Genomic DNA, 23,730 nt, shown 5'->3' with positions numbered 1-23,730 from the left:
TTCTACTTTGCTACGTTCATTACATTTTCTACAGTGAATATGAGTGACTTTCATGATCAGGAAAAGGATGTACTTTTTTTTTAGAAAAGATCTTTGGCGACCTCCAGGGACAGCTTTCGTGGAGTTGGAAGAGAGAGGAGCCGGGATGCGAAGGCTCCTGCTATAAAGGTGAGGGGATGGGTTTCTGCTTCCAGATGGGAGAGACCTGAGCACAGCACGCTTGTGCATGGCGGGGAAAGAACCACGAGAAGGGAGAAGTTAAAACTGCGAGCAGAGGATGGGGCGAAGGGGTGCCCGGCCCCAGCAACGTCACTCCCGTGGGACTGTCCGCGGGCCGGGGACCTCCCGCTCGGCCTGCATTGCCTCGGAAGTACGAGGGGAAAGAAGGAAAGGGGAGTGGCGGTCTACTGCGGCTGCCATGGAGCAAAAAAATCACGAACAGATGGACACGACATCCACGAAAGACCGGAACTCACCGCCACCGAAAGGAGCTGCCTCAGGCGGAGGGACGGCTTTTTCCCGGGCCCCTCCCCTCGTCCGGGCGGGGCCGCGGGAGGTGCACAGGAAGGGGCGGGGCTATGAGCACCGAGCTCGCGCGCCAACGTCGCGAAAGCCGTGTAGGGCGGAAGCAGAGTCGGGGCAGGATGAGGTTCCCGGTTGTGTTGCTGCTGCTGAGCCTCGCAGTGTTGGGTAAGACCCCCCCCCCCCACCCTCCCTTGCTGATCCCACTCTCGCCCCCAGGCCCGCCGTCGTCACCGTGCCCGGTCGCCATCTGAGCTTCCTTCTTCCCTGCCCTCTCCACCCCTCCGCTCGCCATCACCCTTCCTCCGCCGTTTGCCCGTTGCCGCGGCCTCTCCTCGCTCTGCAGGTTACCTCTCGCGGCCTGCCTCTCTTCAGGACCGCTGGGTTCTCTGTTTCAGGACCCGTGCCGTCCACTGTGTCACTCGACGAAAACCTGGCGCACTCTCAGGAGGAAGATCATGCTGTTGCAGGAGGAGACTCCAGTCAACCCGGCTCTGGCCCGGCGGGTCAGCCCGGGAACACCAGCTCTGGCACGGCGGGTCAGCCCGAGAACGCCGGCTCTGGCCCGGCGGGTCAGCCCGGGAACACCGGCTCTGGCACGGCGGGTCAGCCCGAGAACGCCGGCTCTGGCACGGCGGGTCAGCCCGAGAACGCCGGCTCTGGCACGGCGGGTCAGCCCGAGAACGCCGGCTCTGGCACGGCGGGTCAGCCCGGGAACGCCGGCTCTGGCACGGCGGGTCAGCCCGGGAACGCCGGCTCTGGCACGGCGGGTCAGTCCGGGAACGCCGGCTCTGGCACGGCGGGTCAGCCTTCAAATGGCACGGCGGGTCCCCCTGCGAATGGCACGGCTGATGAGCCCGGGAACGCCGGCTCTGGCACGGCGGGTCAGCCTACGAATGGCACGGCGGGTCAGCCGCAGAACGCCAGCTCTGTCACGGCGGGTCAGCCCGGGAACACCGGCCCTGGCACGGCGGGTGAGGCGGGGCAGTCCACAAATGACCCCTCCAAAAAGCTGACCTCTGGCCCTTCCTCTGGTAACAAGGACCCCCCCCAACCTGATTTAAACACGGTAGCTGAAGGAGAGACCTCACATGCTTCCAAAACTGAACCTGGGGATGGAGTGTTACTGGACCCTCACTCCACTTATCTCCAGCAGGAGGGAGTAGGTAAGCCTCCCGAGCCTGCTGAAGATATGGAGCCCAAGGAGGCTGAGGAAGGTGATACGGAGCCTGAAGAAGATTCGCCACTCAAAGAAGAGAAAGAAATGCCTGGCCTTGCCTCCAGTGAGAACGGTGAAGGGATGCTTTTGGATTCCATGAGTAGGGAGAAGGATGACCTTTCTAAGAACAGTCTTGGCAGTGCCACTGCAGAGAGCAGCCACTTCTTTGCGTATCTGGTGACTGCAGCCATTCTTGTTGCTGTGCTCTATGTTGCCTATCACAACAAGCGGAAGGTAAGTCACCTGCCTTACAAGGGGAATGGGACTTCCTCCACCCTGAAGGCTTGGTGTGTGGGTGCATCCATTACTCAGGTGCCTCTGAGCACTGGGGATTTTAAGACAAAGTTCAGTTTTCTCTCAGACCTAGCTAGGGCTCAGCACTCTTGTTTTATGATTCGTTTATTTTCAGGTCTGTTTCCTCTAAGTGCCCTCTGCTGCTGCTTTAGGTGTCAAGTTAGGACATTATTATGATGGGACCTGAATTGCGATCTCCTCCTAAAACCTTTAACTTAGATCCTTCACAGCCTCAGGACCTGAGTACCTGACAGTTTGGAAGTTGTTAGAGCACTTATCTTCCTGTTTCAACTCTTAAGGTGGTGCTTCGTTTTTAGCTTCCTTTCCCAAGCTTTTATCTTCCATTTGCAGCAACAGAAAGAACGGTTTCACTTACGTAGTCTTCGACATCAACAGCCAAGAGCCCAGGGACTCTCTTCTGCAGTCACTCGAGTTTCCGATTAGAAGAAAGGCCAGAAATTGCACAGATACACTCATCTTTTACTTCTTTAGCAGGGTTTGGTGTGAAGTAATACCTGTGTCTTTTAGCAACCACTCTAATGACAAAATGATAACATTTCCTGTTGAACCCTAAGAATTTAGTAGCTTCTGTAGCCTAGTTAAAATTGGAGAGTTCAATTCATGATGGCTGTCAGGCTTATGGCTGCAAGGAATGAAGGAAGACATTTAGTAAAAATGGTGCGTTCCTTATTCTACGTCCAGAGTTGATCACAGAGAGTAACTTTAGATGTGAACTGAGAGGGTGAGGTTAAGGTGAAGCAAAGTGTGGGGTGAAAGAGTACATTTGCAGCTAACGAATAATTATTGCTTCTGATTGAAAAAAAACCAAATTCTTAGCTTGGAGCTCTCTGGGAAGGGAGTGGCAGACCTTTGATTGAGTGCTCTGGAGGAAATCACACAGACTCCAAAAGCTAGAGCTCAGAACAGTCTTCCTCCATCTGTCATTGCCTCGTTGGCAGTATAAAGAATGCTGATATAACTAGGCCCTGCCCTCCTTAAAATTGTTGTGATTTAACTAGGTCTCTTGTGGGTGTACTGCTCTCTTTACTGTCAGAGTCATTAACAAATGCACTACCAGGTGAGTACCTCTGATTTCAGACGCTGAAATATGTCATTATAGAGCCACTTGTTAATCATTTTCTTTTTCCTTTCCCCAGATTATTGCTTTTGTCCTAGAAGGAAAAAGATCCAAAGTCACTCGCCGGCCAAAGGCCAGTGACTACCAGCGTTTGGACCAGAAGGTAAGGAAGGAAAACCCGGGTCCATGGGAGGGAAATGCAATCTCAGATGGGCCCAGCAGTGGGCTTGGCATGGTGGTGGCAGTTAAGTCTGCTGCTGCTGCCGCCATTGCCCCTGCCCATTTCAGACACAAAGGAGAAGCATCTATATATACATGTCTATAGCATTAGAACTAGAAGAAACCTTCAGGGACTCTACAACAGCTCCCACCCTGAAAAGGAAACTCAGGCCCAGAAACAAGTGTGAACTAAGTTCCCGCTGCAAGTTTGTGGCAAAATCAAGACCTGAAGGCACCTCCCTAGGCTCCCGTCCTGTGCTTTTTCCACTACCCCAGTGCTTCACAAATTTTAATAGGCATATGAATCACCCTAGGGGAATTGTGATAAAAGCAAAATCTGATTCACTAGGTATGAGGTGGAGCCTGTGCTTTTACATTTCTAGGAAGTTCCCAGGTGATGCTAAATGCTGCTGGAACCACACTTTAGGTAGCAAAACACTAGACTACACTCCCTGAAAACAGACGAGTCTAGAAACATTTAGGTCTCCTGCTCCCCAGATGAGCCCTGCTAAGCACTGTGGACTAGATTTCCTAAGTGCAGCCAACCCATTCCTCTGCCAGAAAGCAGAGCCCTCCTTCCACCCACAGCAGCAGGAGCTGAGTAGAGTTCTCCCCAAAGGCAGCCTGTCTAAGTGGGACACTGCACTCCTCCTGCCTTGCTGCCAGCACGCACCGTTGCTTTCCCTTTCTGTGTAGCAACAGGGAGGGCATTGGTAAAAAGTAGTCGGTGGCCTGACTGCGAGTTCTCCCTAGACTTCTTATGGGGAACACCATTCACATGTACAGCTCCTACCAGGTCCAGAATAAGCCACTCAGCTCAGGATATCTTTGCTAACTAGCCCAGTAGGTCTGTTTTGTAATTTAGCTCTGGTGTAGTAGCTTCCCAGGGAGTTGACTTTAAGGATTTTCCCCCCCACTTCATTATAATATTTTTTGTGATTAAAAAAAATGCACATGTTTGGGGCTGGCCCCGTGGCCGAGTGGTTAAGTTCGTGCGCTCCACTGCAGGCGGCCCACTGTTTCGTTCGTTCGAATCCTGGGCGCGGACATGGCACCGCTCATCAAACCACGCCGAGGCAACATCCCACATGCCACAACTAGAAGGACCCACAACGAAGAATATACAACTATGTACTGGGGGGCTTTGGGGAGAAAAAGGAAAAAAATAAAATCTTTAAACGAAACAAAACAAAACAAAAAATGCACATGTAAACAATTCAAAACAATACAAAATGGTACAAAGCAGAAGTCAAGATTCCCATATTCCCTCCACCAAGTGTGTATCTTTCTAGTGTATGTTTTATTTCAAACTGACTTTTAAAATACTGTGTGCTGTTATCAATTGCTGTTTGTGTGGTGGAGGGTCAGTTTGTCTTATTTCTGAATTTTTTCTCTGAACTACAACTTTTATAAGATTTTTTCTTTTTACAAAAATCATAGCAATAAGGTATATTCCTCTGGAAAAAGGTGAATGTTACCAATGGATTGCGTTGCTCTCGTTTCAGATTTGATTTTTCTGTTCTTGAGAACCTGTCCTCCCTGCTGATTTGTGTCTAAATCAAGAGAAATGAAGAGGAAAGTACTGTGAGCTAAGGGACACCTCCTCCTCTAGGCTCTGGTGACGAGTCCGGGCTGGCAGAGGCAGGGGGTTTGCTTTGGGTTTTGCACCTGCACTTTGGTGAGCTTGTACTCCTGTGTTCCTTTTATTTATGCTGGTGTCTTCCATGCTTTCCCCCCTGAATGTGAGTAGAGGGAGCGTGTGGGAACCCAGCTATGACCAAAGGGAGACCCAGCCCTGGGCAGGCTATTGCTGCTCACCGCCCTCCCTTGGGCCTTGGCTCTGTAGTAAAGTTACCCCTTGAAAATAGCCTTGCACTCGCCACGATTTATGTTCACAGACCCACAAGAAAACTTTGCAGGTTGAGGTGCTTTTCTACCAAGCCCTCTTACTTTGGGGGGATGTGCCCTACAAAAGATGGAGAAGATGGTGACTGCTGAACGGCAGAGGGCTAGTTTGAACCCAGAATCCTCTTCAAAGGCTGCAGCAGCAAACCAAAACAGCAGCTTAAAAAAAGTGCTTTATTGCCTGCAAGTCCAACCTGTCTAGTATGAGTTCTTCATGTTTTTCTGATATTTTCATATTACTTAAGACAAAGTGAATCAACTTCCATTTGGTTGACCTGAGCATACAGCTGAACTTGGGAATTCGGGGAGTAAAGCTGTAAAGCCACTGATCCTGTTGCAGATTTTTAAAAATATAGTTACAATCAGTGAAACACTGTGTTCTTCCTTACTCACAATTGTAATAGGAACTCTTTGAAGTAGGGTAAGTTCATGCTTCGTGCAAGAAAACATCTAGGAGGATTTTGGTTTGGGTCTGCATTTTTTTCAAAGGGCTTTTATGAAACAAGTTTCCTATAAACTCTGTTTTGCCTTTGTTGCCTAAAATAGACTAAATAGACATATTTAGAAACTAACTGTACCCTGTTTTACCTTAATCTAGTTAATGGTCCTCTCATCTGATATAAAATGCCAAAAGTAATTAGTAAAAATTCGCCTTTCATCCCACGTCAGGGATTGTTAAAATTTAAGAAATTCAGAGAGTTGCCCTGGGGCAACAGAGGGTAGTGTCTTGGATCATGCTGTTTGAAATTTTATGTAAATCTGTTCTAGTCATGCTACCCTATTATAGAGGGCCTAAAGAGAGTTTCCTGCAACAAAAAAACTGAAATCAAATAGCTCATCTCAGGGAAATACAAAGAATGTGGGAAGTGAGGGGAATGTGATGACCTCTGTGCTGCTGAAGAAGTAAGTCTGAAGAAGGGACTGTCCTGTTTGTCATATTATTTTCCACTTTGCTTAAAACAGCCCATGGCTTTGAATTGAGATTTTCATTCTTTGTAGGTAAGCTATTTGTGGAGATAAGGAATGAATGAATACTCTTCTTGGCCTCATTCTTTCTACCTGTGTACCAGTCTTAGAATACTTTCTTCCAACCTGAGGAATCTTCTCTCAGGTTCTCATAGCATTCCCTAAGACGGGGGTGATTTCACTCCCTTTTCTGTCTCCCTTTCCCTACCTTCCCCCTCCTCTCTAATGTCTTCTATTTGTGCCTGTCTACACTAGCACCTTTCCTTCTTCCTTCCTGCATGCCCAGACTTCCCCTGCTCCTATCCATCCTATTTGGTATTCATTCTGTGTTCAACGTCTCCAGTAAGTGTCGCTTCCATTACCTTGCTATTCATTTTCTTTATAACCTTTACAAACTCACTTTGGTCCCTGTCTTTCTATTGATAGTGTTTTTCCAGAGGTTCAGATCACTAGATCCATTGGCTTGTTCTCAGAGCTTAGTCTTGTCCTTGATAGAATTGGACACTATTGACCATCCAAATTGAAATTCCTCTCTTTTGAGTTCTCTGACAAACTGTTCTGGCTTCTAAGAACTCCTTTGCCTTATCCTGTGCTGGTGGAGAGGGCCCTCAACTTAATCTCCTCAGAAATTCACCCATTCTTCATCCTCTGAGGGAGTGACGCCTAAGTCTTTAACCTTGGCCTAGTTCCCAGAGAACCCAGTCCTGCCGTGTGCTGAATATCTCAGCTGGGTTGTCCTGTTGTCCCTAAAACTGAATTTCTCTCTTCTACCCGTTAAGCTGCCCCTTTCAATTGCCCACTATAATCATCTCAACTCCACACTGCAAACTTTCACCATTTTTGTCTTGTCACAAACGTCCTATCCATTTTTTTAATATCTCCAGGTACAATCTTTCCATTTTCCTTGCTTCCCTGTACCCACCCACCCACCATTTCACCTCTCTCCCAGATTTTTTTTTCAGGAGCCACATTAATTGGTCCTCCTGTCCATCTTCTCTTATGTGCATAAAGAGACCGGATCGGTCTTTCCTAAATATGTGCCCTGATCTGAAACTTCTGTCTGTACCCCTCATGGCTTAGAGAACCAAGTCTCTAGGCTCTTAGTATTCAGGACTCTGCAGATTGGCCCTTTCCTGCCTGTTTGTTTCTACATCTTAGCCAAGCCAAACGCTCCTCATTGGGTGCCCATCTAGTCCTCTGCGCCTCTGTTCTCAGTGCCTCCTCCATTCCCTGGCTTCCTATGGTTGCTCTCTGGTTAGGGTGCTCTCCCTTCTTTCTCTTGTCTTCCCAAAAATCTGTTTCTTCAGGGCCCTGCTCAAGTTTTCCCATGTACCTCCCTAACTTCCCCACCATACATGATTGGCTCTTTCCATTCTACTCTAATAGCTCTTAATAATGCCAATCACAAGTTTTGGAACTTCAGCAAAACCAAGCAGTCAGGATCTGACGTCTCTGGCCTCCCCAAGAAACCTACTTGTGGGAGTGCCCTTGGCACCATCTCCGTATCTGCATAGCAGAGTGACGTCCCTACGTACCTCAGGAGTCAATTTTTTCTTGCAAAGGAGACATTTTCTTCAGGACATCTGGATGTGACTTAACTGAGGTCTCACATGGCTCTTTGTGGCGTGTGTTTGCTGTCCCTTATTGATGGATTTTGGTTGTAAAGAGAGCAGAAAGGTTGGTTTCAGGAACCAAGAGGGTTGGCACCAAGTGGACACATAAGTATTGTGGAGACCACACAGCTCCACTCTCTGAGCCTCTGAGAAGTATCATTTCCTGTGGTGAAAGAATACAACAGAATTTGTTTCGCTTTAGAAATTGCACTGAAGGAAATCTCACACCAAAGGAAAACTTGTTTTCTGGGTAGTTGCCTTTTTGAAAATAGATTATTTGAAGCTGGCTGAGGCATCGCTTAAGCTGGGGGTGGGGCGCGGGCAAAGCAGCACAGGGAGCCAGGAGAGGCATCCCTATCCAGACGGCTGTGTGCTTCCTTTCCTGCCACTGGCTGTTGGTTGAAGGGTGATTTCTGTTAGGAGTCTGTGCTTCAGTCACGGCAGGTAGTAGAAGGGCTTGTTCTCCTGCTACAGGTTACTGAGTAGAATTATTTCAAAAGTCTGGTGGAGTGGGGGCCAGTCTATCTGGAAAGGCTAAGAACAACTCAGAAAGGCCTGACAACTAGCTATATATACTCTGGCATTTCTTTTCCCATGATGGCTTTTAATGAAATATTTGGTGATCGAATCCTAAACCTCTAAAATTCCCCTGATAGTGATTCTCATTTTCTTCTCCATTTCATGTCATTTAAATCAAAAAAGGAAGCCTGCCCCTTACTTTTACAGGGTAACTTGATACATAATGCTGCACGTGTGATGAAAGCTAGCACGCTTTGCACATGTTCTGAATCATTGGAACAGGGAGGAGAGTCTGCTCTACACCAGACCCTGCAGTTCTGCCACCTGTTTTCTGAAAACTGTTGCTGGGAACGTTGCGTTTGGTCTTGCCCTGCTTACGTAAGAATCCTGGGAAGAGATTTTCAGGTTTAATTTAACGGTAGATCCAGAGCCAAGCCTGAATCCCACCTCAGCTAGTTCCACAAGTCGCATGTGAATTTCCTAAATGTCCCAACTTAGAAACTCCTCTGTAAAGCTGCCGGGGCTGTGTAGTGTCCCACACTGTTAGCAAAGCCAGCCTCCTCACACTCTTGGAAGATATTCCCTTAATTCAGAAGTCTGTTGTGTTAAATAAATGATTGATTGTTGAAATTGTTTCCCTTCTTTTTTGTTTACCCAATTAGTAGATTGCTGCTGTTTTGCAATGTTTTATATTTTCAGCTTTTTGTAATTTAACTACTTAATTTTTCTTAAAGCTTCTTTGGTCTAATAAGTATTTTTCAGTACGTAATGTTTTACTGAGCTTCTGTGAATGCCATCTCAATGAAGTTTTGTATCACTGCACAGAAACCAAAATAAATTTCAAATATTAAAGCCACAAAATCATTAAATTTATTAACATTGCATTAAAATTAACTGAAATAAGCCCTAACATAAGTGAAAGGTCTTTTTTTTTTTTTTTACCTTTTGGCCTTCATTCACCTTCCCATGCAGTCCCCATATAAGTACCAATAAACTGGAAATGCCATTCCCGGACTTTGCACATGTTCTTTCATTGTTCCAATCCCGCTCCTCCTCCCTACCGGGCACCATATTCTAGGTCTAGGAGGTAGCTGGGCCCTTTGTCATGATACATTGCTCTCAGTGCTTGTCCTCTGCTGTAGGCTTGACCTGGAATGCTTTCAGCCTGCGTCAACCCCAGTGAACTCATCTTTCCTGTCCTGTCCCCTAACTACTAACGTCACCCTTCACTGTATATTTTTGGACAATAAGCCTTCAGGCTCAGGCACTGAGCTCCATGAGAGTATCTTGATGCTGGCACGATGAGAACCCAATGTCACCCCAATCATAAGGAAGATGAACCTAGGGGCCTGGCTGCATACAAACTGGATACGATTTTCTAACATACACCTCACTAACTAATATGTCTTGTCGTTACCCCCAGCCCCCATGACCACACTGAACCTATCACAGGTGTTTCCCCACTCTCTGAAAGAGCCATTGGAATCAGCAAAAATGGGATCTGGAGGCCTCTAAACCTGTGGAACTGCAACCAACACCTTGCCCAGGTGTTGACTAAAAACCTCATTAGGCACCCTCTTCCCTCAACGGTGTAGAACGCCTGCAGCGCAGTATTAAGAGTGACTGAGAGGAGAAGCCTTGGGACAGCTGGACCAACCTGCTTCAGCTGACCAACACTTTCAGGGCTTCTAACCACCTGACCAAAAGAACCTTCAGTTTGATTGTTCAGAGTTAGGAGGTATGGGTGTGGGGTGCAGAGCACTGCTCAATGAAACATTATGGCTGTCTAAATCATAGCCCACATGGGCCTTTCAGTAAGAATAATGTTATAAAGGGTATGAAAGATCATCACCTGCTTCAGCTGAAAGAGCTACAGTTTAAGAACTGATCTATGCTAGACTTGTGTGTCAGACCTGTATTCGCAAATCAAAAACAAATTAAGAGCGCTTCACGTGAGCAAGGAACTAATGCAGAAAGACATTATCACTGGGTAAGTCGGGCTATGCCACAGCCCTGGCAAAATTCCTCTGACTCATCCCTGACCAAGCTAATTCTTCTTCTTCTGTGCCTGGATCCTTGAGCCAAGCTTCTTAAGGTCTGAGTACAGGTTCCGCTTCAGGATGGCGCTGCTGCACAGCAGGGCCCCTTGCAGGGTCCCCATCAACCCACAGGTGAAGATATCCTGGCCTAGGAGACAAGAGCAGAGGCCCATGAGCATCCCCCAAGTTGGGGAGAGGGGAGAGCAAGGGTTCTTGTGTTCATTCCTCCAAGCTAGGGCCACCTGGAGATGGCTTCAGATCAGGACGAGGGTCCACAGCCTGCTGAGGCAACCCAGCTCAGGGTGTGGGAGGCTGCAAGGGAAAGCAGGACCTAAGGACAGGAACAGAGGACTTTGGGTGACAGGGAGGCCCAGGGTCTCAGGTCCTGGAAAAATGGGGCAGTCAGTGTACCTGTCAGGTAGAGGTTGGGGATGGGGCTTTGGGCCCTCAGGGAGGCCATCACGTGAGGTTGCAGGCGAGCCAGGTCATGGGCAGCCCCATAGCAGGCACCCTGGGGAGCAGCCAGATAGAACTGAGTGGTCAGTGGGGATCCTCCAGTCACCTTGTCCACCTGAGGAGGCAAAAAAGGCAGTGGGACCTAGTGAAAGCCTCGTCTCTTCCTTTTCTTTTTCTTTTTTTTTTTTTGGTGAGGAATACTGGCCCTCAGCTAATATCTGTTACCAATCTTCCTCTTGCTTGCTTGGGGAAGATTGTCGCTAAGCTGACATCTGTGGCAATCTTCCTCTATTTTTTTTTTCAAAAGATTTTTTTATTTTTTATTTTTTCTCCCCAAAGCCCCCCAGTACATAGTTGTATATTCTTCGTTGTGGGTCCTTCTAGTTGTGGCATGTGGGACGCTGCCTCAGCATGGTTTCACGAGCAGTGCCATGTCCGCGCCCAGGATTCGAACGAACGAAACACTGGGCCGCCTGCAGCGGAGCACGCGAACTTAACCTCGGCCATGGGGCCAGCCCCTTCCTCTACTTTTTGTATGTGGGATGCTGCCACAGCATGGCTTGATGAGCGGTGTGCAGGTCTACCCTGAGGATCCAAACCAGCGAACCCTGGGCCACTGAAGTGGAACACATGAACTTAACGACTATGCCACTGGGCCAGCCCCTCGTCTCGTCCTTTTCTGTTCTCCTTGAATGAGCTAACGGCCTGGGACAAGGGTTCCCTGTCCTTCTCTGGAGCTCAGTTATCTCAGGCCTTTGTCCCTGTGCCCCAAAGAAAGGGTAGAAATGGCACCAAGAGGTCTGTCACCACAACCACATAGGAGGTCTACCCTCCTACCTTTCCCTCCAGCTGTGGGAACAGCTTCATGACAACTGACAGAGAGGCTTCCACAAAGGAATTTTTGAGGGTCTCATAGTCACTGCTCCGCTTCCCCTTTGGCTCCTCCCGCCACTCCTCAAACCACGCATAGGAGCTGGGTATCAACACGATCATTGTGGACCGGTCTGGGGATGCAGAGCCGGCGTTACTACTGCCCGGCCGCTTCCCCACCCTAACCACACCCACCTCCCCCCCCTCCCCCAGAACTTAACCCCACCTGGGAATCGGTCCTCCCAAGTCGAGTCCTTGGCTGATGAGGAAGAAATGAAGAGAAAGGGCAAGTGTGCTGCGGCCTTTTCCCTGGGCAGAGAGTAATAGTGCTCCATCCTGGGGGTGAGAGGAGTATGGCTGTCAATCTCCAGGCCACCAGCACCACCCCAAGGACATTATATCCCCAGGGAGCCCTCACAGGGATGAAGCTGAAGCACAGCCTAGGTGTGAAAAAGCCCTTCCAGGAGAGAATTCCTGTCCACTTCCTCCCAGTCCACATCCTGCTGCTTATTCCCCAGCATCAAGGGAGGAGGAAAGGGCCCTGTGAGCTCATGCTGACACCCTCTCCCCCGACATGCACACACATCCCTTACGCCTTGTCCATGTCTGTGTCAAAATAAACATAGTAGTTGGTGGTCTGCAGACCCAAGTCCTTCTTGGTGCCTCGTAGGCAGATGAAAACAGAGATCATGCTCAAGCTGGGCCGCACCATCTCCAGCTGCTGCTTCACACCTGCCAAAGAGAGTTGGTGAGGGTTTGTGAACTGCGGCCAGAGATGGCCACTCCCTGCCCCATGCCTGCTCACTCTGGGCCCCAGCCTAGCGCCCTGGGCCATTTTACAACCCTTATTCAACGCTGACTTGGCAGAGGCCTGCTCTTCTGTCTCCTGCCTGTGAAGGACACAACGGATTCCTGGTCTTCCACCTCCACCCACTGCTGCTCTAGGCACCTTTAGAAGCAGGTGACGCCCAGCCTCCCTAAGCTGGCTCACGGCGCCTGCAGGACAGTCGCAGGCTAACTACTTCCAATCTTCTCCTTAATGTCTTTCTGTTACGAGCAGATGACTGGGCTCCACACTACAAAGACCACACATGTGAACAGTAGTTTGCTATAAGCCTTGATTTCAGTATTAACTTCAGTACAAGTCATCTATTGAATGAATATGCATAATTCCTAATGTGCTGTACAGTCAGTACAAGGCCTGGAAATGGTAAGCAGTGCGGATGAACAAATGTGAACAGCATTACTGGCGCCTGGCAGCTAGGGGAGGAGGCAAGAACAGCACCAGGGAGGAAGGCAACAGCCACCGTGAGGGCTCTAATGTCCCCCAGACCTATGCAGCTGGGTGTCCCCACCTCTCAACAGATGACCTCAGACCAGTTTTCCAGAAATTTTGCTCTTACAAATCCTTATCCTTTGTTCCCATTCCCAGGACCACCTCCAGCACCTGCTTGAGGGATAACTCAGCCACTGGCTGCTCTACTTCCTTCGTTTAACAAATCTTTGTTGAGGACTGAACAGGTACGGAGCCCTCTGCTGGACCCTGGGAATACTACAAGGAATCACGGATGACGCCTGCCTACTGGAGAAGAGGCTTTCCTGACAGAAGCCGGCTGTCCTCATGGAAGCTGCAAAGAATGGAGCGCTCTGGCAGGGTGACCATAGAATCTATCATCCAAAACAGGCCACTTTTGAGAGTGAAAGAGGGCGTTATCACAACCACAGGAGGACAACAGGCGTAAGATTTACAGACACCCAGCTACAGGAGCACACTGAGGAGGGAAGGGGAATGTGGAGTTCCCCAGTTGCAATAAGGAGCAGTGGACTACCCTGAGTTGCAGGAGCACCTTATCACCTGCTCCTGGAATCCAGGGGCAATCACACTGCTGGCACTCCCTCTCCGGTGGGGTAGGGATGGAGAGAACCAGGGGCCCGGGAGTAAATCCCCCTCGGTCTTCAGAGGCCCCTTAGAACAACTACCTTCACCCAGCCCCTCCTTTCCCTTTCCCCAGCTAGAAGGAAGGGGTCCAGGAACAGTATAATTGGCAGAAAAATATAACCTTGGGTCCCGAACAAGACACCCAACAATTATGTCAACTTTTCTTCTCCGTGCCAGCCTTAGCTTCCCTTACTGATATTGTCAGACCAGTCTTCCCCACTCATACAACTTCCTCTCCAAACCATCCCCAGTAACCTCTTTAAGGCTCAGCAGTGGAATTGAGAAAGGCGCTCCTATTCACAAAGGCTCCCTCTGCCTGACCACCGTACCTCCACCCTCAAGCCCAACTGGCACTGCCTGTCTCAGAGGCCACCAGATATCTGGTTCCCATCTCTGAGAGGTAGAGAGACCTATGAGAATCTCTACCCCAGACAGCTGGAAACAAAGGAGTCCCAGCACCTGGGGTCTCTGAGCTACGCAGCATCGCTGCCACTGCCTGGAATGTTCTCAAACTCGGATTCATCTGGGGCAACATCCAACTCCCCACCCCAGGGGGCAATCGTCCTTCAGCCAGGTGGGGGCTGCTGCCATTAGACTGTTTTCAGAGCTAAGATACATAAGAGCAGTGAAAGCTATAACTGGACAGTGAAGGGAGGACAATCTAAACAGGTAACTCTGTAGCATGGCTGCCTGGAGAGAAGGCAGGCCTGGGTGGGACACTGGGACCTGTCAGAGGACAGTGTCAAGGTTCAGAGGTCCTGAGAGACAGGGAGGCAGGAAGTATAAAAGGCAAAGTCTGTTGGCCCGCCCAGCCCTGCCCCACTGCCCTGTCATGCAGCTGTCTCTGCCTCACCCTACTCTGCTCACCCAGCCTGAGAGCGGAGGCCTCAGCCGGCAGCACACGCTGGCTGGGGCCCAGCTAAGTGAGGCAAAGGAATGAGAAGGCTGGTTTTTGGCAATACACATCTTATACCTTAGAGACAATCACAGCGGCCACCCTACCCTCTCCCCAACAAGGAAATCTAAGACCTCACTTTTCCACCAAACCCACTCTGCTGCCCACCTTCCCCTGCTCCTCAAAGAGCAGCCCCAGGGTCACCCTCTGAGGTGGAGAGCTCCTTCCCACTGCTCTCTGGGCTCCTCCACCGCACACCCCTGAAGTCCATGGTCTCCATCCCAACCACATCTTGAGCCGCTCCCTTCTCTCCACCTCCCACCCCAGCCAGAGGCCTCTATCTCGACCCCTCTCTCTCACCCTCCTGGATTATTGGTCCCCTCTCAGCCAGCCAGCCTCTTTTCCTCACATCACACCAGTAGCTTCTGGTTACATGATATTCTAAAGTCTATTTCAAAACGGTAACCTCTCACCTAACTTTGGCTCAGCCATTTTGTTCTTTGTGGGCTGACCTGCTCTCCTGCCCCTAAAACTTTTAGTGAGGCATTTTCTCTGGAAGCCTCACACTTCTCAGCCCCAAGCAGGCTGAGAGCCCAGGCTTCTGAGTCAGACGCACCAGTGTTCTCATCTCAGCTTTGCCACTTTCAGCTCGGTGGCCTTGGGAAGTTACTTGCCCTCTACGGGCTTCAGCTTCCCCAGCCATAAACATTAGGATGGCGGGCTCTCTCTCCCAGGCAGCTCTGAGGATCAAGTGCAATGACAGAAGTAAAGCCTCTCAAACAGACTCACCAAGGACACACCATAAACATGCCTACCTCCCCTCTTCACAAAACCAGGCTTTTATGGTTGGACACAGCCTATTAGGGGAGAGGACTGGATTGAGGTTTATTCCTGTGTAGGTCCCAGATTTTGAGCACAGGGCTCAAGGAACAGAAGAAAGTCAGAAAAGTACCCCTGTAGCCTCAGCCCCAGTAAGGAGTCGCTTTCTGAAAGAGGCAGAAAATAGGACCTTGGGTCCCAAATAGGGCACACGACAATTACATCAAGTTTTTCTTCTCCACACCAGCCTTTAGCTTCCCTTACCGAAAATGTCAGACCAGTCTGCCCCACTCAAAACAAGTGAGAAAGTAAGGCCAGAAGCAGGATTCATACCACAAACAGTGAAAATCCAAGAAATCTTCCTTTAGGACTCTACCCACCGTCATTAACTATGAAAAAAATGATCTAAGATCTAAGGAAACTGGAAATGGCAACTGGAATGGAGACTTAAAAGAGGCAAGGGAAGAGTGATTGAGGTTACAAGGGGAAAGGGATAAAGAGGCCAAGAACGAAACGAGAGAGAAGGACCAAAGGGCGGGGATGACGTGATACAAAGGAAGTTGTTTCTCAACCCCTAAACACAGAGGCTTTGCCGGGAATGGATGTTAGAGACTGGACGGTCAAAGGGCAGCCACGGCCCTGGGGAAAGCAGGCAGCCTGGCTCCAGAGGGGCGGTGCTGGGGAAGAGGGCGATGCAGCCCAGTCTCACCTGGCAGACAGCGGGCCTTCTCCGGCAACAAGTACTCATAGGTATTGAACAGTCCTGCGCTGGAGACGACGATGGGGCAGCAGATGTTCACCAGCTCCCGATTCGTCTTCACGCTGACACCTGCAGGCGCAAGAGTGCGGCTGAGGTTCTGTGCACTCCAGGAGGAAGAGAAAGGCCCATATCCTGCACAGATCTCTCCCAGCATACCCTTTGTTTTCTCAGACCTGGCCATCCAGCCCACATGGGGCCAGGCATGCAGCCTCCCAGAAAACTGCAAAGTCAGTGAAGCATCCTTAGGCCCTCTCAGCTTTTCCCCCAGTTGCTCGGCGCTCACCCTCCCTCGCTCTCTCCCCACCCTGTGTGGGCACTCTTTTCTTTAGCCAGACCCAACCACCTCCACACTAACCTGGACAAAGCTCATAAGCTGAAGCCCATTGGAATCAAAGGCTTCTTCACTGCCACTAGAGTTCTATTTCCAAAATACTCCCTTTAAAACCTTCCCGTGTCACCTCAACCTCTAGAAGAGAAACTCCAAAGTCTTGTGTCAGCCTTCCACGATTTGATCCCGTCTGTGCGTCCAGCCTCATCTCTGGCCACTCTCACTAAACTATTAGGTAGAACCATATGAAACAGCTGCTATTCAACCATTTTTGACTTATAAAAATGTCAGTTTCTTATGGTTCAACCTAGCATTTTCAGAGGCCTAAAAATACTCGGCTTTTTCAAACCTCAATGCATTTTTACATTCTGTTTCCCCCACCTAGCTTCTTCTCCCCCTTTATGACATGGCTCAAGCACCTCTGCCCTCCCTTGAGGCCTCCCCTGTTCCATCATCCCCTACATCACCTCCCATCCTTAGTATGTGCCTCTATGTGGCACTTACATTATATCCCAGTGATCTTCCCTATAAGACTAGAAACTTCTTAAGTTAAGAGATTGGGACTAACTTATCCTTTTATCTCCATCTTTCATTGCCTAGCACATGAAAAACACAAATCAATATATTCTGAATTGAATTTAATCGAACTGATAAATCCACCTGGCTTCATGTACCCCTTTGGGCTGGAAGGAGAACTTGCTCATGGACATCAGAGAAAACTCACACAACTGACAGCCACCTTTCTCTTACCACCCAGCAACTTCCTAGTCTCTTCTGCAAACGTGTACTCAGAGATGGCTGATGACCTATTTTCCATTGTTTTTTGGGGGGCAGTGGGCCACCCACTCAACACCTCCTCCTTGAAAGCTTCCTTTGGTGAACTCACCATCATACCAGCCCTGTTTTCCTCAGGCCTCTCTCTGTCCCCTCCTGTGATGCTTCTTTAAGCACCCCCTAGTCATGGATGGCCTGTTCTACATACCAGAATCCTTCCTTGCATAGACCTCTCCTCATAGAGTCCATCCATAATGGGATTCTGACTCTCTGTGCAGATAACAGCAAAGACCTGAGCTTGGATAAAGAGATTCTAGGCCCCACTCTGCCGTTTACAGATTGAGGGCAGGGCATCCTGCTGGCCTCCACACTGCCCTATGGAGTGCCCGGGTTACTCATTCATTCCATCAGTCACTGAACAAACATTCACTGAGCCTATTATGTGCAAAGATCTATAGACATAAACATCAAAAAGACACAGCCCCTTCACTCAAGGAGGGCACGGATTACTGGATAACTATTTTTATCTATTGAATAAGTGATTAAATACTGTTCTTTGGGTACCGCACAATCCTTTACCCTTCCTGCGTCTTTTTTACCTCCAGACTAATCTCTCTTCCTTGGGCCCCTTCTCTGGGGCAGAGTCCAGCCTTTAACCCCAAGAAGAGGGCAGTTCTTCTACACTTCTCCCTTGGTGCTTTCTTTTCTCTGTTCCCCAGGTCTCACCTTCACCCAAGCCTAGGGACCAGGGAGCATGATGCAGGGCTCTCACCACAGGCTTTCCCAGCTGAGTCCAGCAACACACTCTGCACAGGGGCCCTCGTCAGGACGGCGCCCCCGGCCCGCTGAATCACAGGGATGGTGTGGAAGGCGATTTCACTGGAACCCCCTCGGGGATAAAATGCCCCTTCTATGTAGTGCTCAACCAGCAGAGCATGCATGGAAAAGGTGCTGTGGCTGGGGGTCACACCTACAGAAGACAGGAAGCGCTGATGAGGCAAGAGCAGGCAGGAACACCATTCAGAAACGAACACGGATTCCTCTCAGATGATACGCAGCCTGAGTCCATCCATCCCAGGATCCAGATGATCCTCAGGGCTCAGGGGAGCCAGAGGGCCTGCTTCCATCTGAACATGGGGTACCTTGCAAATCTTGGGGCCAGTAGAATGTCTTCCCTGCAAACTGCCATGCTGCCAAGACCAGGAAGGGCAGTGTTGGTTGAAAAGAAAAATCATCCAGGGTGTGGATGAAGGGAATTTCTACCAGGGAGTCCAGCAGATAGGTGGACCAACTTCTCATCCACAAGCTCCAGAAGGCCTGGTGTTTATACTTCTCCATTTCAATCAGCCAAGCAGGTTCAAGAAGAAAGGCAGAGAGCCAGGAGGGCAGCACCTCCACCTCCAGGAGCCGCCCACGGCCCAAGGCCAGTACCCACCGTAAGTGGGGAAGATGTAGCTGAGCACTGCCTGGAGCTCCGGGGAGGCCGGCAGCTGCCGCAGGACCTCAGCCAGGCTCTGCGTGGATGCGCGAAGGAACGGAGAGAAACGGGTGAGCAGCCCACATTTGTTGAGGAACTGAGCCACAGGCAAAGGGATGATCTTCAACAAGACGGCATGAATGGCTCCTCTGGACACCATCTGGGGAAGAAAACAAGCAGGGAGGAACAGGTTTCATCTCTAGAACGCTGCGACAGAATCACCATTCCAATAGGCTGCACCAGCCTGAGAGCCCAGCAACACTTATCCCTGAACTTTGCTGAATTTGGATTTTTTAAAAATCTGTACTCTGTGAATTTTTCCCATTCTACATTCAGATGAGTCCCTTTTTTTGCTTTTCAGTTTCCTGCCCAAATTCCTTTTGAAAAATCCCCATCTGGTCTCAGATGAAGCAAAAAAAGGGTAGTGATCTGATTACAGGGAAGCCAGCCTAGTCAGGGAGAACAGCAGGGCGCCCCCAGAGGCCAGAGTGAGAGTGGCAGCTGCTGAGCCCAGGCTCCAGAGACACAGGGCCCAGCTGGGCAGAGGCCAACGCAGGTGGGGCCTGAGTTCAGGACAGACATGACCAGTCCTCCCTTCCTGCCTCCCCGACCAGCCACTCCACTAATGAAGGTCAGCCTTGTCGAAAACAAAAAGAGGGTCCTCAGCATGTCCATGTTACCTGAACCAGCTTCATATACTTGTTAATGGCAGCTTCTTCCTGGGGAAACTTCTCCTTGAGGCCCTGAATGTAGGCTTTCTTCCCCTTGTACATGGGGAACTCCTTTTGGCCACTGGGCCCTTCTAGTACCATGATGTCAAAGGGAGAGGACAAGGGAGCCCAGTCCAGCTGCCCCTCAGTGATCTGGTCAAGTATAAAACGGTCAGGGCTGCCCTCCTCCATGCACCCAACATAATGGATTCCTGTCGGGAGACAGAAAAACAAGGTGTCATAGGGACAAGGGGATTCAGACCTGGGAAGGTGGACCAGGAAGCAAGGTAGAAAATGTTGTCCTGCAAGGCGGAGTCCACGCCCAGAGGGGGCCGCCCACCCTTTCTGTAGGGAGGCGTTTCAGCAGAAACCACCAAATCCTTGCCCAGTGCAGCTTCCAGCGGGTATGGCTGTCAGACAAGGAAAACAGTGTCCAGAGAGAAGGTGGGGCCTCCAAAACAACAGAAGTGCCCAGGATCATCCCACAACGGCTGCTCTAAGCCTCCTGAAGATACAGCCATGCTCCCACCCCTTCTCCGGAAAAGCCTTACCTGTGTCAAATTCAAGGCCATCCTGTCCAAAGGTATGACAACAGCCCCCTGCCTTGGTATGTTGTTCCAGCACCAGAACTCGCTTGCCAGCTTTGGCCAGAATTGCAGCTGCAGCCAGGCCCCCAAAGCCACTGCCAATCACCACCACATCCAGTTTCTCTGGCACTCGGCTGGCTGAGAAAGCTGCAGCAGACAGAAGAGATGGAGGGTGGGCTTCTCAGGCAGGGGCAGCAAAAGAGCAAAGATATGGAAACCAAGGAAGACTTCTCTAGTCTTCCTACAATGTAAGAAAAGTCTAGAGCAGTTTGGAGCTCCTGACTAATCTATCTCAAACATTTTACCGGGAAATACTCAGGAATAGCCAGGCAGATCAAAGTGGTCTGGTTTGATCTGAATGGATTTAGCCAAAGCCACTATGTTCCTAGGGATTTTCCATATTTTCAAAGAAAGCAGGAATCAGTAAACTACTATAGGAACAAAAACAGAAAGCTGACAACAGTACAGGCTGAGAAACCTAAGCAGCGAGAGCGAGAGCCAGAGAGAGAGATAGGGAAGAAAGAAAACAAGGAGGTGGGGGATGGAGGAGAGTGTCATGGGTCAGGCTGCTGGCTCAGGGAACTGTCCATTAATAAGCCAGTTATCTTTGGAAAATGCAGGGTCTGTAGGCGCCAGTGGAGCAGCCTGGTCATATGACTGGTTCTTCAAGATCCTGATGCAGAGGCTTGGGTAGGACAGAGCTGAGAAATCACAGCACCATCCCCTCACATTGCAAAAGTCTGGAGGCAGGGCTAAGGGGGCAGCATCTACACAAGACAATCTAGACAGCACATGCTGCTATACAGGTACTTCCAACACAAAATCTGTTCTTTCAAGATCACTCCCGAAGAACTGAGATTTGGAATTTTTCAAGCTGCAAGAGAACTTGGTAAACTTAACTTTTCAATTGTTTTTAGAAAGCCCGACAGTGAAAAATACATTTTACATCAGAATATATGTAAATATATAACATAAATACTTGAAACAGAAGTTTCACAATACTTACCAAAACTATGTATGATGCACTCTGATATTTTCTATTCTACTGCATTCTATTCTAACTGCAACCCACTAAATTGATTTCATGACCCACTCACTAATAGATCGTAACCTGGTTTGAAATACAGTGGAACTAGTCATCTCATTTTTAGACCAACTCAGATAAGTGGAGTGACTTGCCAATGGCTATGCAATAAATTAATGTCAGAGTGCAAGCTAAAACTTTGATCTCAGAAGTTCAGACTAATGCTCCTTTCACTTAGAATAGTATCGTCTCGAACTGTGTAGCAAGAAATGTCACACAGAATTCTAAAATTTATAAGTGAGAGGGACCCTGGAGATCCAACAGGGGATGCAATTTTTTTTTTTCAAAGCAGGAGAACTCTTTCTTTAAAACCTTAGAAGAGGGGCCCACCAAGTGGTGTAGCAGTTAAGTTCGCGGTTCCCCTTCAGTGGCCGGGGTTCACCAGTTCAGATCCCAGGTGCAGTTCAGATCCCAGGTGCAGACACGGCACCGCTTATCAAGCTATGCTGTGGTAGGTGTCCCACATACAAAGTAGAGGAAGATGGCACGGATGTTAGCTCAGGGCCAGCCCTCCTCAGCAAAAAGAGGAGGATTGGCAGCAGATGTTAGCTCAGGGCTGATCTTCCTCAAAAAAAAAACACCTTAGAAGGAACCCCAAAATAAGTTTTAAAGATGACAGTGCAAGAGCGACTCTCAGCCTGAGGCACCCTGTTGAGCCCCTCCCAAAGTTTTAGAACCAAGGTTCAACCGTATGAGTTGGGACCAGGCATAAACAGTCAAATCACTTGATGGGCAAAATGCAATTTCCTCCACACGTTGGAAGACATTTCTGTGCAGCCTCTCTGAACCCTGAACGCAGTGGGGAGGGTAAGTGAAAAAGTTAAGGTCCTAGAGCCAACTGAGGGAAAGGTCTCTTCTTATCTATCCTGTGGGCCACACCCATAATAAGTGGCAGAGCCTGGACTCGGCTTTGCCAAGACCTTGGCATGAGGAGGACGGGGCCAGCACTTGTGAAGCCAGAATTTCCCAGGTCTGCCCAGGCGAAGGCTTTCTCCTGCCGCTGCCGGCCGCAGACACTAAGGCAGAGCGCCTCCATGTGCAAGGAGGTCCTCCCAGCACTCTGTTGTTAGTGCCCTGGAGTCAATCCTAACTCCTAGAGCCCTGAGCCCTGCTGGGTCCTTGTGTGCCATCCTCTCACCTTCCGACGCTGTATCAGACAGTGTTCTGCTCAATTCATAGGGTTTTCATGGCCATTTTTCGGAAGTGGGTGGCCAGGGCCTATCTTCCTTCCTAGTCCGTCTAGTCTGGAAGCTCTGCTGAATGAAACCTGTCCATCATAGGTGATCCTGCTGGTATTTGAAATACCAGAGGAACAGCTTTCAGCATCACGGCAACACTTAGCCACCACAGTATGACAACCGACAGACGGATGATGTGGTTCCCTGACTGGGAGCCGAACCCAAGCCACGGCGGGGAGAGCGCCGAATCGTAAACACTAGACCACCAGGGCTGGCACCAACCCTTTACATATGGGGAAACTGAGGCTCAAGTCGGCAGGGGCTCGCCCTGCCGGACTGGGAACGCAAACCCGCGAGGATGTCCCAGCGCAGCCTCGGACGCCAGGGTCCCTTCCCGCTTACTTTGCTTGAGAACCTTCTTCCTGGCCTCCCTGTCGGTCACCAGGGGCGCGGGTGGCCGCCTGACGTCCTCAGAGAAGGGGTTCGGGGAGCTGCGCGCGAAGAGCCCCAGGTAAACTTTGAAGAGGACCGCCAGCAGCAGCGCGGCCAGCAGCAGCAGCGAAAGCCCCATGGCGCCGGCCGGAGCGGCGGATCGAGAAGCGGATCCGCTCCGACTGCGCCCAGCCTCCGAGGCCGCTGTCAATTTGTACTGCCCAGCCCAGGGGCAGAGCCAGCTGCCGCTGCCCAGTAGCCACAGTCTTTTTGGCCAGAAGCCAAGACTCCGGCGCAGATTGACCCTCTCTGCTCGCCGTATTTCGGCGGCAGTGTGAAGTTTCCATTGCCTGCGGGGAGGGGTAGTTCTCTCGGCCGGTGGGAGGCTGCGCGGGCTGCGCTGTGCGCATGCGCGGAGGTGGTCCGGCAGGGAGCGGGACGTGGGTCCGGGAAGCGGTAGTAACCCTGGGAACGCGTCCGGCGTCGCCTGGGCGCTGAGGAAGAGGCATGTGGGGAGGAAATGGTCGCCCTGGGGCGAGACAAGGCTGAGCGTTGCAGGACAGAGAGAGAATCCCGACTGGGAGATAGGAGGGCCGGGTTCTGCTCCGCGCTCTGCGTGGACTCGCGGAATGACATGAGGCAAGTTGCTTTCCTCGGTTTCCCCCAGCAGGCAGTGAGAGAGCTTCTTTCCGAATCCCCACCCAGCCCCTGGCTGGCTGGGTGTCGGGATGGAGATCTCTACTGAGACCTGCGCGTCACAGCCGGCGAGCGCCCGGCCCCATGCCCCCGAAATTGCCAGTAGTTTTGTCCGCGGCGCCCCCCTGCGTATGCCGTTGCCTGGGGCGGGGGCCTGGTTGCCACTGGCTGGGTTCCCATGGCAACACCCCCCGCCCCCGCGCCTGAGGGCGCTGTGAGAGGACCGGGAGCCGCCCAGCCACGGGCTTGATCAAAGGATCAGAGAAGGACCGTTATACCTATGTGCACCTTTGTATTTATTGACCCGGTTTCTAAATTAAATACCTGTTCAGAGAGTTTAAGCTCCAGCAA

At 50.3% G+C, this 23,730-nt stretch overlaps 3 protein-coding genes across 9 annotated transcripts in view; 2 read left to right on the top strand and 1 right to left on the bottom strand.

Annotated features, from left to right (window-relative positions):
* Positions 1-465: 465 nt before the first annotated feature.
* On the top strand, positions 466-9,196 carry TGOLN2 (trans-golgi network protein 2). Of its 2 annotated transcripts, XM_070572264.1 has the most exons (5): positions 532-690; positions 921-1,087; positions 1,121-1,975; positions 3,193-3,276; positions 4,838-8,965. In XM_070572264.1, exons 1-5 carry the CDS (start codon positions 579-581, stop codon positions 4,841-4,843), a joined length of 1,224 nt encoding a protein of 407 aa, XP_070428365.1. In that variant the 5' UTR covers positions 532-578; the 3' UTR covers positions 4,844-8,965. The 2 variants fall into 2 exon arrangements, with proteins under 2 accessions (XP_070428366.1, XP_070428365.1); XM_070572265.1 differs by having other exon boundaries at positions 466-690; positions 921-1,975; positions 4,838-9,196.
* Positions 9,183-23,058, bottom strand: RETSAT (retinol saturase). The gene is made up of 11 exons (XM_008515961.2): positions 22,654-23,058; positions 19,954-20,136; positions 19,373-19,614; positions 18,651-18,852; positions 17,988-18,185; positions 16,063-16,182; positions 12,294-12,432; positions 11,927-12,036; positions 11,668-11,834; positions 10,786-10,945; positions 9,183-10,522 (listed from the first exon to the last, which is right to left on the bottom strand). Exons 1-11 carry the CDS (start codon positions 22,820-22,822, stop codon positions 10,383-10,385), a joined length of 1,830 nt encoding a protein of 609 aa, XP_008514183.2. The 5' UTR covers positions 22,823-23,058; the 3' UTR covers positions 9,183-10,382.
* The window catches only part of ELMOD3 (ELMO domain containing 3), a 28,162-nt gene continuing 27,479 nt past the window's right edge, over positions 23,048-23,730 (top strand). For 3 of the 6 annotated variants that reach the window (XM_070572266.1, XM_070572267.1, XM_008515958.2), the window contains exon 1: positions 23,183-23,322. The gene's annotated coding sequence lies outside the window, so the exon portion shown is untranslated. Of the gene's footprint in view, positions 23,323-23,730 lie in introns of all 6 variants that reach the window. The other 3 variants (XM_008515959.2, XM_008515956.2, XM_008515957.2) reach the window with 3 other exon arrangements.

The sequence above is a fragment of the Equus przewalskii genome, chromosome 14 (assembly GCF_037783145.1).
Source record: "Equus przewalskii isolate Varuska chromosome 14, EquPr2, whole genome shotgun sequence".
Taxonomy (NCBI): Eukaryota; Metazoa; Chordata; class Mammalia; order Perissodactyla; family Equidae; genus Equus; species Equus przewalskii.
This window is presented reverse-complemented; position numbering and strand designations above follow the sequence as displayed.